Consider the following 12,668-nt stretch of genomic DNA (forward strand, 5'->3'; position numbering starts at 1 on the left):
AACAGACACATAGATCAATGGAACAAAATAGAGAGCCCAGAAATAGACCCTCAACTCTATGGTCAACTAATCTGTGACAAAGCAGGAAAGAATGTCCAATGGAAAAAAGACAGCCTCTTCAAAAAATGGTGTTGGGAAAACTGGACAGCCACATGTAGAATAATGAAATTGGACCATTTCCTTACACCACACACTAAAATGGACTCAAAATGGATACAGGACCTCAATGTGAGAAAGGAATCCATCAAAATCCTTGAGGAGAACACAGGCAGCCACCTCTTCGACCTTAGCCGCAGCAACATCTTCCTAGGAACATTACCAAAGGCAAGGGAAGCAAGGGCAAAAATGAACTTTTGGGATTTTATCAAGATCAAAAGCTTTTGCATAGCAAAGGAAACAGTTAACAAAACCAAAGACAACTGACAGAATGGGAGAAGATATTTGCAAATGACATATCACATAAAGGGCTAGTGTCCAAAATCTATAAAGAACTTAGCAAACTCAACACCCAAAGAACAAATAATCCAATCAAGAAATGGGCAGAAGACATGAACAGACATTTCTGCAAAGAAGACATCCACATGGCCAACAGACACAGGAAAAAGTGCTCCACATCACTCGGCATCAGGGAAATACAAATCAAAAACACAATAAGATATCACCTCACACCAGTCAGAATGGCTAAAATTAACAAGTCAGGAAATGACAGATGCTGGCGAGGATGTGGAGAACGGGGAACCCTCCTACACTGTTGGTGGGAATGCAAGCTGGTGCAACCACTCTGGAAAACAACATGGAGGTTCCTCAAAATGTTGAAAATAGAACTACCCTATGACCCAGCAATAGCACTCCTGGGTATTTACCCTAAAGATACAAACATAGTTATCTGAAGGGGCATGTGCACCCTAATGTTTATAGCAGCAATGTCCACAACAGCCAAACTATGGAAAGGACCTAGATGTCCATCAACAGGTGAATGGATAAAGAAGGTGTGGTATATATACACAACAGAATACTATGCAGCCATCAAAAGAAATGAAATCTTGCCATTTGCGACAACATGGATGGAACTAGAGCGTATCATGCTTAGTGAAATAAGTTAAGTGGAGAAAGAGAACTATCATATGATCTCCCGGATATGAGGAAGTGGAGATGCAACATGGGGGGTTATGGGGTAGGAGAAGAATCAATGAAACAAGATGGGATTGGGAAGGAGACAAACCATAAGTGACTCTTAATCTCACAAAACAAACTGAGGGTTGCTGGGGGTGGGGTGGGAGAAGGGAGATTCGGTTATGGACATTGAGGAGGTATGTGCTATGGTGAGTGTTGTGAAGTGTCTAAACCTGGCGATTCACAGACCTGTACCCCTGGGAATAAAAACATATTGTATGTTTATTAAAAAAATAAAAAATTTAAAAAATAGTAATAAAATAAATACTTGGAGCATCACAATGATGGATATGTTATTAAACATTTGTTTACACCCACTAAATGTACAGCACCAAGAGTGGAACTTAATGAAAGTGATGGATTTTGAGTGATCATAATGTGTCACATTATGTTTATCCTTAGTTAAAAAGAAAAAGTATCATTCTGGCAATTTATCTTGCTAATAGGAGAAGATATGTATGTGTGTAAATGAAGTGTTTATGAGAAATCTCTACTTTCCTCTAAGTTATGCTGTAGATCTAAAACTGCTCTTAAAAAAATAAAGCTTTGGCATGCCTGGCTCAGTCAGAAGGCATGTGACTCTTCATCTTGTGGTCTTGGGTTTGAGCCCCAAGTGAGTGATGTAGAGATCACTTAAAAAAGTAAATAAGTAAGTAAGTAAGTAAGTAAATAAATAAATAAATCAAATTTTTTTAAAACTCTTATTATATTAACTTCAGTGTCAAAGTCATTAGGCAGAGATGTGTTGGGATTTGTATTCTTTAAGAATAATTATTTTATGGGACTACAACAAAATAGAATGTATTGAGTGGTTAGAACTCCAGGGTACACTTGTTTTTGGTAAATTCAATAGACCAGGAGTAAGGACAGATAATCTGCATTTATAAAAACCTCCCAGGTTATGTTGATGCTCCTGGTTGTTGAACCATGCTTTGAGTAGCAAGTCTCCAGGCTGGAGACCCAGTTCAATATAATTTAAGTCTTTCACTGCTCTAGTTTAATCCCATTTAGAGTATCAGGAAGATTGGGAGTTTTGAGTATTTCCAAAGTAATCCTCCGTAGTTGTTATTTCCTCACCCTAGAATTTGATAGTTCTTGGCTAGATGTGACTTTGAGTTTGTTCTTTCAAGACCCTGACATATGGCTTTTTTCAGGTAATTCCCTTCTGCCTTAATAGAGAATAAAGTTAGGGTTGACATACTCTTGTGAAAAATGAGAAAAGTAACAAAACCTGAATAGAAAGCCTTCCCATTTCTGCTCAGAGTTAAGCCCGGAAGTACTCCAAGATAGAGTTAAGATTTTTCTGAAAATTGTAAAAATCTAATTTGCAGAGAAATTTGAGAAAGCAATTCTACTCTTGTATATAAAACCTGGAAAACAAAGAAATATAAAACCATGTTTATTGCATTATATGTTTAACAACAAAAAGTTAGAGACAACTCAGATAGTTATCAGAAGGGAAATGGATACATAAATTATAATTTTTCATGTTTTGAAATATTAAGATGGTTAAAGTGAATAAACTATATATTTAAGAAACAAAATGAATATACCTCAAAAGTTAATTTTTAGTGAACAAGGAAAGTTAGACTACTACTTATAATATACCATATATGTAAAAAGATTAAAAATCAAAATAATATATATTATTTATGCATATGGATATGTGGCACAATTTTTTAAAACATGAATGTGAGGTATCAAGTTGACTATAATGCTTATCTGTCAGGACAAAAGGAAAATGAGAGCAAAGAAATGACACCAGGATAGGGAAGGTATATGACCTCAACTATGTGATATTTTAGTTATTAAAATAAAAAAATCTGACAGTCATATAATGAAGCTTGTACTCAGTAAAATCTAAAGTGGTTCACAATGATTCTCACCTCCTGATGTTTATAGTGTTATCATTTCTCTTTAACTGTGGGCCCAAAGCCAGTAATCTGCTTCTGGAGAATGAATTATGGCAAAAATAATGCCAATATTAGGTCATGAAAAACTCTGTCTTCCATCTAACTTCCATTCCAAAGAATGCATAATCAGGATCTGAATTAAACAAAGTTCAATGTACTATACGGATTAGCTGCCTAGAGTAGAATACCAACCTCTTGAGATGATCACAAGATAACACAGAAAATTAAAATAGGTGAATCTGAGGAAGAAAACCTTAAAATTATGATATTGTGAGAAGAATCCTCTGTAGAAAATGTAGAAGTATGGTGAGGACATCAAGAAAATGAACCAAGGTTATATGTTTATTATCTCACAGTTTCTGTGAGACAAAACCCAGATGTGGCTTAAATGGGTTCTGTGTCTCTCACAAAGCAGGACTGTAGTCTCATCCCAACATTCAAATGATATAGATCACTTGTTAGCACACTTATATGTTGTTGGTGGGGTTCAGTTCCTGGTAATTGTTAGACTGAGTGCTTTAATAATTCATGGACTGTTGGCCAAAAGCCTTTCTCATTGATACTCTCCATAGAATAGTTCACAACATGGTAGCCAACTTCCAACAGCAGGAGCAAGCCAGAGCAAGAGATGGAAAACAAAAAAAGACTTCAAGAAGTGTATAATAGACACTAACACTTGATTCAGGTGAGGAAGTGGAGACAGTTAATGAATAAAAATTTTTGTGCTAAATTCATGAAGCAAAAAAGAGTAATGGAGCAGTACCTGGAAGGGAGAATGTTGTTCACTGGAGTCAAGTGGAGTCCTCTGACCTATTTTGCTTTCAGTTTGATATTATTATTTTAGGTAATGATTATCACCACTTCAAATTTCATGTGCAAATGTTCCACCCAACAAAAGACATTATCTAGTTTTGAAAGAAACTGAGTTGTTAATAATTAAAGGGGTCGTTTGAATATATCATTTAATTGACTAAAAAGTTTTAAGGTTTAAACTGGAAATTTTCCAGTTTAAACTGGAAATTTTCATGATAATATAGGATAATTAAAAGCCCTTATGGGTCAGTCCCTCAAACACCTACAGAATATGCACAGTTTTTTGAAATGTGATATGGACAAGGATTATTAACTAGTGTTAACATAACATCCATTTTCCCTTTATAAATGAACAGCCAATAATATAGTCCTTGACTTCATTTCTCTGTGTTGTTGTTGTGGTTTAGAAGGAGTAACATAAGTGTAGAGAGCATTTCATTCTTTTATTTGTGATTAGATGGTTAGTTTAAAATATTTTATCTTTCTTAAACAGAGGAGCAATCTGGATTAGAAGTAATGCTGACAAGGAACTTTCGATTTACTAGGGAAGTCCACTCGAGATTCAGATTCTACAAATGCTACATCGGGTGGAAAAATGGTGATTCTTACAAACAACTGAAATGAATTATTTTCTACTAGGATTGAGCTATGTTTACATTTCTTCAATGATATAAACAACCTGTAATTTACATAACACTCTGAGTCTACCCACCCTTTAGAATTTCTACCACTAGCTTCTGACATGTGAAGATTTCCTGCAATTTGCCAACTTTGTTGCCTCATATCTTCAGTACCTTGGGCTGAATTTCATTGTTGACATGGCTTATTAACAGATTTGACTTGGCACATGGGCAATGGCATCATAACTCAAAGTAATCTCTGTGTTGACAATTTTCAGTTGTTTCTTCAAAACAGTCTTTGCTGATAAATTATTTTGGAGGATCAGATACAAAATTTAAATGATCTTTTATAAGAATAAGAATTCCCTCTGGAAGGGGAGAAGGTATTTCAGTTGGATGGTATACTCCTGTATAAAATCAGATCTCTCCAGTTTCTCAGTTTAAAAAATAGACAAATATATCCTAATAAAACCTTAGAATTTTTAAGACGATTCACTGAAACTTTATGACCTTATTCTTTATTACATTGTTAATTTTTAGAGTTGTTTTTATTGTTTTACATTATTATGCTATTCTCTCCAATTTAACTATATGTCATTTGAGCAAAAACCACCTTATATACTCTTCTTTATCCACTCTCATCAGTAAGAACAGTGCCAGCTTACTAGGAATTTCACAAATACTGTTGAATAAAGAGGCAGATGAGGAAATTAAAAATGAATTTATATATCATGATAGACTATTTGCTTGAATTTTGTTTATTTAAACTTTGTATTCTGGATTACAAATGAGAAGGTAGAAAAAGCAATGTCCTCCCTCTGTTGATATGGTGGCCTAGTAGTTTGGCATCTTCTGAAGTTTATATTGGGCTGGTACATTTTGACCATTCTTGTAAGTGATAGCATATCTGAATCATCTGATCTTTCTTTTGTAGATACATTAGAAAATGACAAAGAAAGTCTATTATACTCTCAATTTATATTATGTACACAGCATAATGCCACTTAACCATGAAACATACATCACAGTGCTTTTTAATAAATAAAGCACTCCAGTTCTTAGGAAACTTGGAAAGTTTGTAATGAAAGTTTACACTTGTTCAGCTTTTATAAAAAAACAATTTTAAGTTGAAAAGAAATTTAAGATTAAAGGAAGGTTTGGTTATTTTCTTTAAGAATTCATTTCCGATGCTCCCATGGTGTGGAAAGTTTTTCTCACATTATAACTGTGAATTTCATCATAAAATGTAATTTCTGGTAAAACAATTCAAAACTTCTGGAAATCATCACATGAAATATTAGTGATGATTTAAAGTGCATTTTTTTGTAATTGCGCTTGACACGATAGGCTGATATTTCTTCTAGATTATATTACTGATACACTTAGTTAACATTACATGAATAAACTAGACAAGGCCATAAATTAGAGTTAACTAGCATGTAGAGAGGGGTTTGGGGTCTGGCATTGGACCTTATCATTGAGAAAAAGAAGCAATTGTTTAAAAGAGGATTTCAATATAAAGGGCAAGTTTAGAATCTAGAGAGACATAATGTCTCCATACTTTTGTATCAGCAGAACATAAGTATTCTTAATGGAGCCTTTATATTCTAATTTTAATGGAAATCTATGTAAACTAAGGAAGTTATTATTGATGTGCTAATCAATTCAAGCATAGGAAAATCTTGACCAAAGTATATATATTCTAGAGCAGAATTCAGTAAAAAGCTGTCTTCATCTAGGAAACAAACTTACCTTTTATTTCAATTTGAACTTTATTTTAATATAATTCCAGCAATAAAACAGCAGTTTGTAAAGACTTCATGCATTACTGGAAGTGATCAAGCTAAGACAGATAAATATCCCAGAGATTTTTAGAAAGAATGCTTGAAATGAATGGAAATTTATTCTGATTCTAGAAGTATATGGCTCAAGGATATCATTCCAATGAAATTTAAACTTTTTAAAAAAAATTTTCCAACAATCATTATTTGTAAATGATTATTTTATCCTATGTTTTTCCTGGGAAGTTCACAGTTTTCAAAGTTATTTTTTTTCTTAAATACATTTTCTCATAAGTAATAGAGGAGAAAAAAATAGCATATTAATTATCTACTCCTGTGTAAAATGTATCTTAAAACTTAGCAACTTAAAACATCTTTTCTTTTTTAGAAACTGTTGGTCTGGAATCTGGGAGTGGCTTAGCAGGGTAGTTCTGGCATAAGGTCTCTTATGAGATTTCAATCAAGCTGTCATTGTAGCTGCTTTCTTATTTGAAATCTTGACTGAGAGAATAATCCCTTAAAAATTCACTCATACAGTTGTTAGTAGGCCTCAGTTTCATGCTGGCAGTAGGTCAAACAAGAGATTTCAGTTCCTCAAATGTGGGCCCCACCATAAACTGAAAAAGTATCTTCAGGGGCGACTATATTCCCCCTAAGGGAATGACTAACAATAACAGTGCTAAGAATAGTTTAAAGAACAAATATGTGAAATCAAACTAAATCTGATGACAGAATGTGTTAAGAAGTAACTTTTCAAGCTCAGGAAACAGTGAGGGAAAAATAAAACCATTAAAGAATTGAAAACTTCATTAGTGGTAATACAAAGGCAATTGAAAAGATAAGAATGTAGCTATCATATTTGAAAAAGTCAAACAAATTAGAAAAAGATTAAAGATATAAAAGTTGTTATAGAGATGATAGAGAAGACTTTAAAAAAAAAAATTGAAGATATGCCTAATGGGTATGAGGAGAACTGAACAAATAAAGAAATTTTCCTGAAAAAGAAATTGCTGGGATGTCTGCGTGGCTCAGTTAAGCATCTAACTCTTGATTTCAGCTCAGACTATGATCTCATGCGGAGATCTAACCCTGTGACAGGCTACACACTCAGCAGGGAGTCTGCTTGAGATTCTCTCTCTCCCCTTCCTCTGTCCTTCTCCATGCTCTTTCTCTAAAATAAATACATAAAACTTAACAAACAAACAAACAAAAAAGTCTTGAACCTATAGTTATATAAAACGTTAAACACCAAGACAAATCCAGAAAGGGGAAAGAAACAGACATCCAGGTATAAAAACTAATCACTTAGGAGTGAAGGAATGCAGGCTGACTCAGACTTACCCATGGTAATGTTAATGCGATCAGAGAGCGGAAAACATCTACAGGCTTTAATGAAATTAATACTGAACCCCTAATTTGATACCCAGCCACGTTGTCTTTCAGTTGTAAAGAACAAACAGATATTCTGAACCAAGGAGCAAAACAGAAAATTTAGGGAGTACACATAGGGGAAGTGAGAGAAAGTGTATTAATTTCATCATTCTTTGTAGGAGAAAATCAACAGATCACTTTTAAATTGAAACAATTCTCTTCTGAGGAAGGACATTCTGGAGGTGTGAATCTGATATTTCACAGACAATAGCCACTCACATTATATAGTCTGTTCATAAAAAAAGGCTGATTTTTAAGAAAAAAATCACTCAAAAATATTACTCCTATAAGAAATTAACATTGTATGTGATGGGATCTGCCTGTTACAGAAATATCTCAAAGATTTCTACCTTGTTAAAAAAGTATTTTGATTTACTTGTTATCCAGATCTTTGTGATGATTATCATATATGAAGTCCATCTCCACAAGTTACAGATTCCATTAAGTTAAAAATTGCAAAATAGAAGGACATTGCTTAAAGTAATTCATTGTCTTCATCAATAGGTGTAGTGTACTACTGCAGGAGAGTGAATCAAACTGTCTGAGTTTACCTATAATAATACATTCTTGGTATGGAATCTTAAAAATGAATCTTTTTAGAGCTAGAATCATCATTGATTACCCTTTGGTGAGGACTGGGAAGTTCTACACATGCTCTTCAACCCCTACAGTGAGCTTTATTTCTAAAAGAAAAAGGAGAGAGAGAGAGAGGACGGTTGCTTGCTAAAATGCTTTTAAAAGTAACAATTGAACAAAGAGATACTGAAAAGAGGATGAGTAGTCACAACAGAATACATGTTGTTTAGGTCAGTCTCTTATTTTTTCAGTGTGTAATCTTACCTCTTAGCATTTCTCTAGCCTGACAACCTTTATTTCTCTTGTCCTTTCTGATAATTTTCAGAACAAAAGATTTAGAACCATAGACCTTTAGTTAAAATCAACTGTTTATTACATTGCTAATTTTGGAGAAGTCTCCTCTCAGAACCTCAGAGTTTTCATCTCTTTTAGAAATAATTGTAATGTTAAGCTTAAAGAATTAAATAACAGCATATATTAAAATGTTTTATAAATGTTGTGAAAAAATTATAATAGTAATAGTAGTGGCAGGGATAATCAGATTCTAGATTCCAACAGCCCTGGATTTGTATCCCAGGTTTGCCATGTATTTGCTATATACATTTTTTTCATTAATTTCAGCCTCAGTTTTGTCATCTATAAAACTGGGGATTAGTTCTAGTCACATGGATGTTGTGAGTGTTAAATGATACATTGCATATAAATAATTCAGTATAATGTCTATTATGTAGTAATTATACCACAAGAAATGTTAGTTGTTGCTGTTATTGTAATTACTAATTATAATTTATAGAGCACTTGTGTATACTATGTATACCAAGTATACATGTTGATGTCAACCAATCCTCATAATAATATCTTCAGGAGACATGATCATCCATAGTTAATAAATGGAGTACAAAGGATAAAAGTAAAAACAAATAAGGAGGTTAGAAAATGATGGTACTAGAATTTGAACCCAAGTGTGTCTGACTCATATAGTTCAAGAGTTTTGAAATATATAAAAATATAAAATATATTTATTAAATGTTGATTTTATGCATTATAGGAATTTATAATATTGATTTAATGATCATATTTATAGTGTAAAGACTAGAAGAGATATATTTTCATGACTCCATCATGCAGTTTAACTATAACTGAGAGTTTAAGGAGGTTTCATGTGCTTTTCCAAATATTTTATAAATGCACTATGATGCAACAGCAAGTAGAATATTTTGACAATAATTTTCTCTAGTTCTTTTTATTATATTACTTGTTTATATTTTTGAGTAAAAGTTTTAAGTGATAGCAATGTGATTTGGTACATAGAAACACATTTCAGTTACTTTCATGTAATATTTTATTATTTGTAGCTGAAAAAAAAGGACTTCAGCTAGATTATCTAGGACTCAAACAAAATACTTGACAATGCCTGCTTTTTAAATGGTCAGTTTTATTGGGTGAATATTTAGAGTGCCATGAACACTTCTATTTTTCTTTGCCCAAAAAAGAATGAATACATATTTTTTTTAAAATGTATAAATGTACTCTAAACCCATTATTCTAAATAGGGAGGTTTTTATCTTTTTAAGTAATAATTTTTTAAAGCTTGAGTTTCCTGGGACATTCATTCTTGTATTTCTTTCCTGATATTTTCTTGTGGTTATCTACAAAGAATGTGAATCTCCAACTGTTTAGAAGAAGTATTAGAAATATGTCTTTCCTAAAATTTTGCCTCTTCATTTTTCTAAGGCAGTAGTTTTAAATGAGGACAATGTTGACCCAGGGGACATTTAAGAATCTCTGGAGACATTTTTGATTATATACTTTGGGAAGGTGTGCTGATGGCATCTAGTAGGTAAGGGCTTGAGGATCTTGATCTAAGGTTACTATATAATAAAATTCATGATGGATAAAAATAAAGAAAAAAATTTACTTTCTTCTAAATTCACAATTCAAGATGTAAAAGATCCTAGATCCACATATAACTCTGTGAATTCTTGCACTACTACAAGCTAATAAGACTAATACTTCCCCCGACACATTTACTTATCATTTCTCCATCAGAATTATCCTAAAACTCTGGCAGAATTATGTTAAAACTTTTGAAACCCAAGCTATCATCTGAAGCTCAATATTATTTCTGCTTCTCAATAAAATTTTCATTACTTTTAAATTACCTTTATCATAAGATTTCTCTGAATATTAACTAAATGAGATAAAATTAGTATCTGGCATATAGTAGTTACCTAATAATTTTACGTGTCCTTCCCTCTTGTCTCTTTCTCTTCTGATCTCCTTATTTACATTGTTTACCTGCTAATGAAGACTTAACTGTGTACAGTTTTTATATTCTTATTCATTTATTTGACTTTTTAAAAATATTTTATTTATTTATTTGACAGACAGAGATCACAAGTAGGCAGAGAGGCAGGCAGAGAGAGAGAGGAGAAAGCAGGCTCCCTGCTGAGCAGAGAGCCCGATGCGGGGCTCAATCCCAGGACCCTGGAATCATGACCTGAGCCGAAGGCAGAGGTTTTAACCCACTGAGCCACCCAGGCACCCCGATTTATTTGACTTTTTTTGAAGACATCTCATTTATTCTATGAGAATATATTTATTTGCATTACATAATTTATCCTTTACAATCTAGCATTTTTTAAAAGATTTTATTTATTCATTCGAGACACAGAGGTACAAAAAGAAAGCCAGCATGAGCAGGGGGAGAGGCAGAGGGACAGGAAAAAGTAGACTCTCCACTGAGCTGGGACCCCCAATGCCAGACCGATACCAGGGCACTGAAATCATGACCTGAGCTGAAGGCAGACTCCTAACCATCTGAGCCACCCAGACACACTTATACTCTAGCATTTGACAGAAATCACAAGAAGGCAGACAGGCAGGTGGGGTGGGGAGCAGGCTCCCCCACCGAGCAGAGTGCCCAATGCAGGGCTGTATCCCAGGACCTTGAGATCATGACCCAAGCCAAAGGCAAAGGCCTAACCCACTGAGCCACCCAGCTGTCCCAACTTTTAGGTTTTTTTAAAATGTTCTTATTTAGCATTATCTTCTTTAGCTCTGCTTTAGATGAATACAAGATATGTATTTGAAAATGTACACCACCAATATTTGAGATATTTATTAAATTGTATATATCATAATTTTAAAAGAAATCTTAGTCAATTAAAGAAATTCTAGGTAGGTCTCTAATTTACTAAAATAATGTAATTTGCTAGTTGTGACTTTCTTGTGTTAGTATGTCTGTTGAGTACAAGGAAAAAGGAAAAATTTTAAATATTAAAATAATAGAGAAAAAGTCTTGATATTTTTAGAAAGTTTAAAGTGTGTCATTTTTGGTCCTTACAGAAAGTGTAGACTATGGGCCAGTGTTTGTACAAGAACCAGAAGATATAATTTTCCCAACTGATTCTGATGAAAAGAAAGTAGCATTGAACTGTGAAGCTCGTGGCAACCCAGTTCCCAATTACAGGTAAAAGTTCATTATTAATCATTTTTCTCAAGTATTAAAAATTCCCTTCAATGAGATTCTGACATTTCCAGGGAGTATTATAATATCTCAAGTACTTATTACATATTTGTCTTCTGATTTTTCCTAAGATGGCTTCGAAATGGAACAGAAATAGATTTGGAAAGTGATTATCGCTACAGTTTGATCGACGGGACTTTCATTATCAGTAATCCAAGTGAAGCAAAGGATTCTGGTCATTATCAGTGTTTAGCAGCCAACACTTTAGGAAGTATTCTTAGTAGAGAAGCCATACTTCAATTTGCCTGTGAGTAAAGTATATGTTTTCTTCATGTATCTATATATAGTGTGTATACATGTAATTTAACAGTTTGGTTAGGCAAAAGCTTAATGAAGACCTCAAATTTTCAAATAGTGGTAAAATCTCGGTAATTATTAGAACTATGTAAACAATGTGTTTTTTTCTAAGATATTCAAAACTCCCTGAAATGTTTGCCTTCTTCAAATAAACCCAACACACTACTCTGGGAGGTTAAAAATACTACTCATAACTTTTTTTTCCTCCACCTTTTAAAACATCTACTTATCTGCTTTTATTTTTCTACTGTTTATTATAGTCACTATTAGCTATAGTTTCCTTTAGACATAAGATCACATATTCTAAAAATTCTGCTTAGGAAACTAAAGAAATGCCTCGGAAATGCTTATGTTTCAGATTCCAACTACAATTTCTCACACAGATACACCAGTTTTTAATTAAAAAAAGATACATACATATAATTAAACATATATACTAGAATACATTTCCTAAAATAGAACATTTATCTAATTAACTATGTGTATTGAGTTCTTAAAACTTGTGAAATTATGTAACTTATGATAAAGACTTACA

At 33.2% G+C, this 12,668-nt stretch overlaps 1 protein-coding gene across 1 annotated transcript in view; it reads left to right on the forward strand.

Moving 5' to 3' along the window:
* Nucleotides 1-12,668, forward strand: part of CNTN5 (contactin 5) — a 784,689-nt gene that overhangs the window by 241,995 nt on the left and 530,026 nt on the right. The window contains exons 3-4 of the mRNA XM_059391830.1: nucleotides 11,656-11,779; nucleotides 11,908-12,083. Of these exons, the coding sequence (XP_059247813.1) occupies nucleotides 11,656-11,779; nucleotides 11,908-12,083 (300 nt within the window). The remainder of the gene's footprint in view (nucleotides 1-11,655; nucleotides 11,780-11,907; nucleotides 12,084-12,668) is intronic.

Source organism: Mustela nigripes, chromosome 1 (assembly GCF_022355385.1).
Source record: "Mustela nigripes isolate SB6536 chromosome 1, MUSNIG.SB6536, whole genome shotgun sequence".
Lineage (NCBI taxonomy): Eukaryota > Metazoa > Chordata > Mammalia > Carnivora > Mustelidae > Mustela > Mustela nigripes.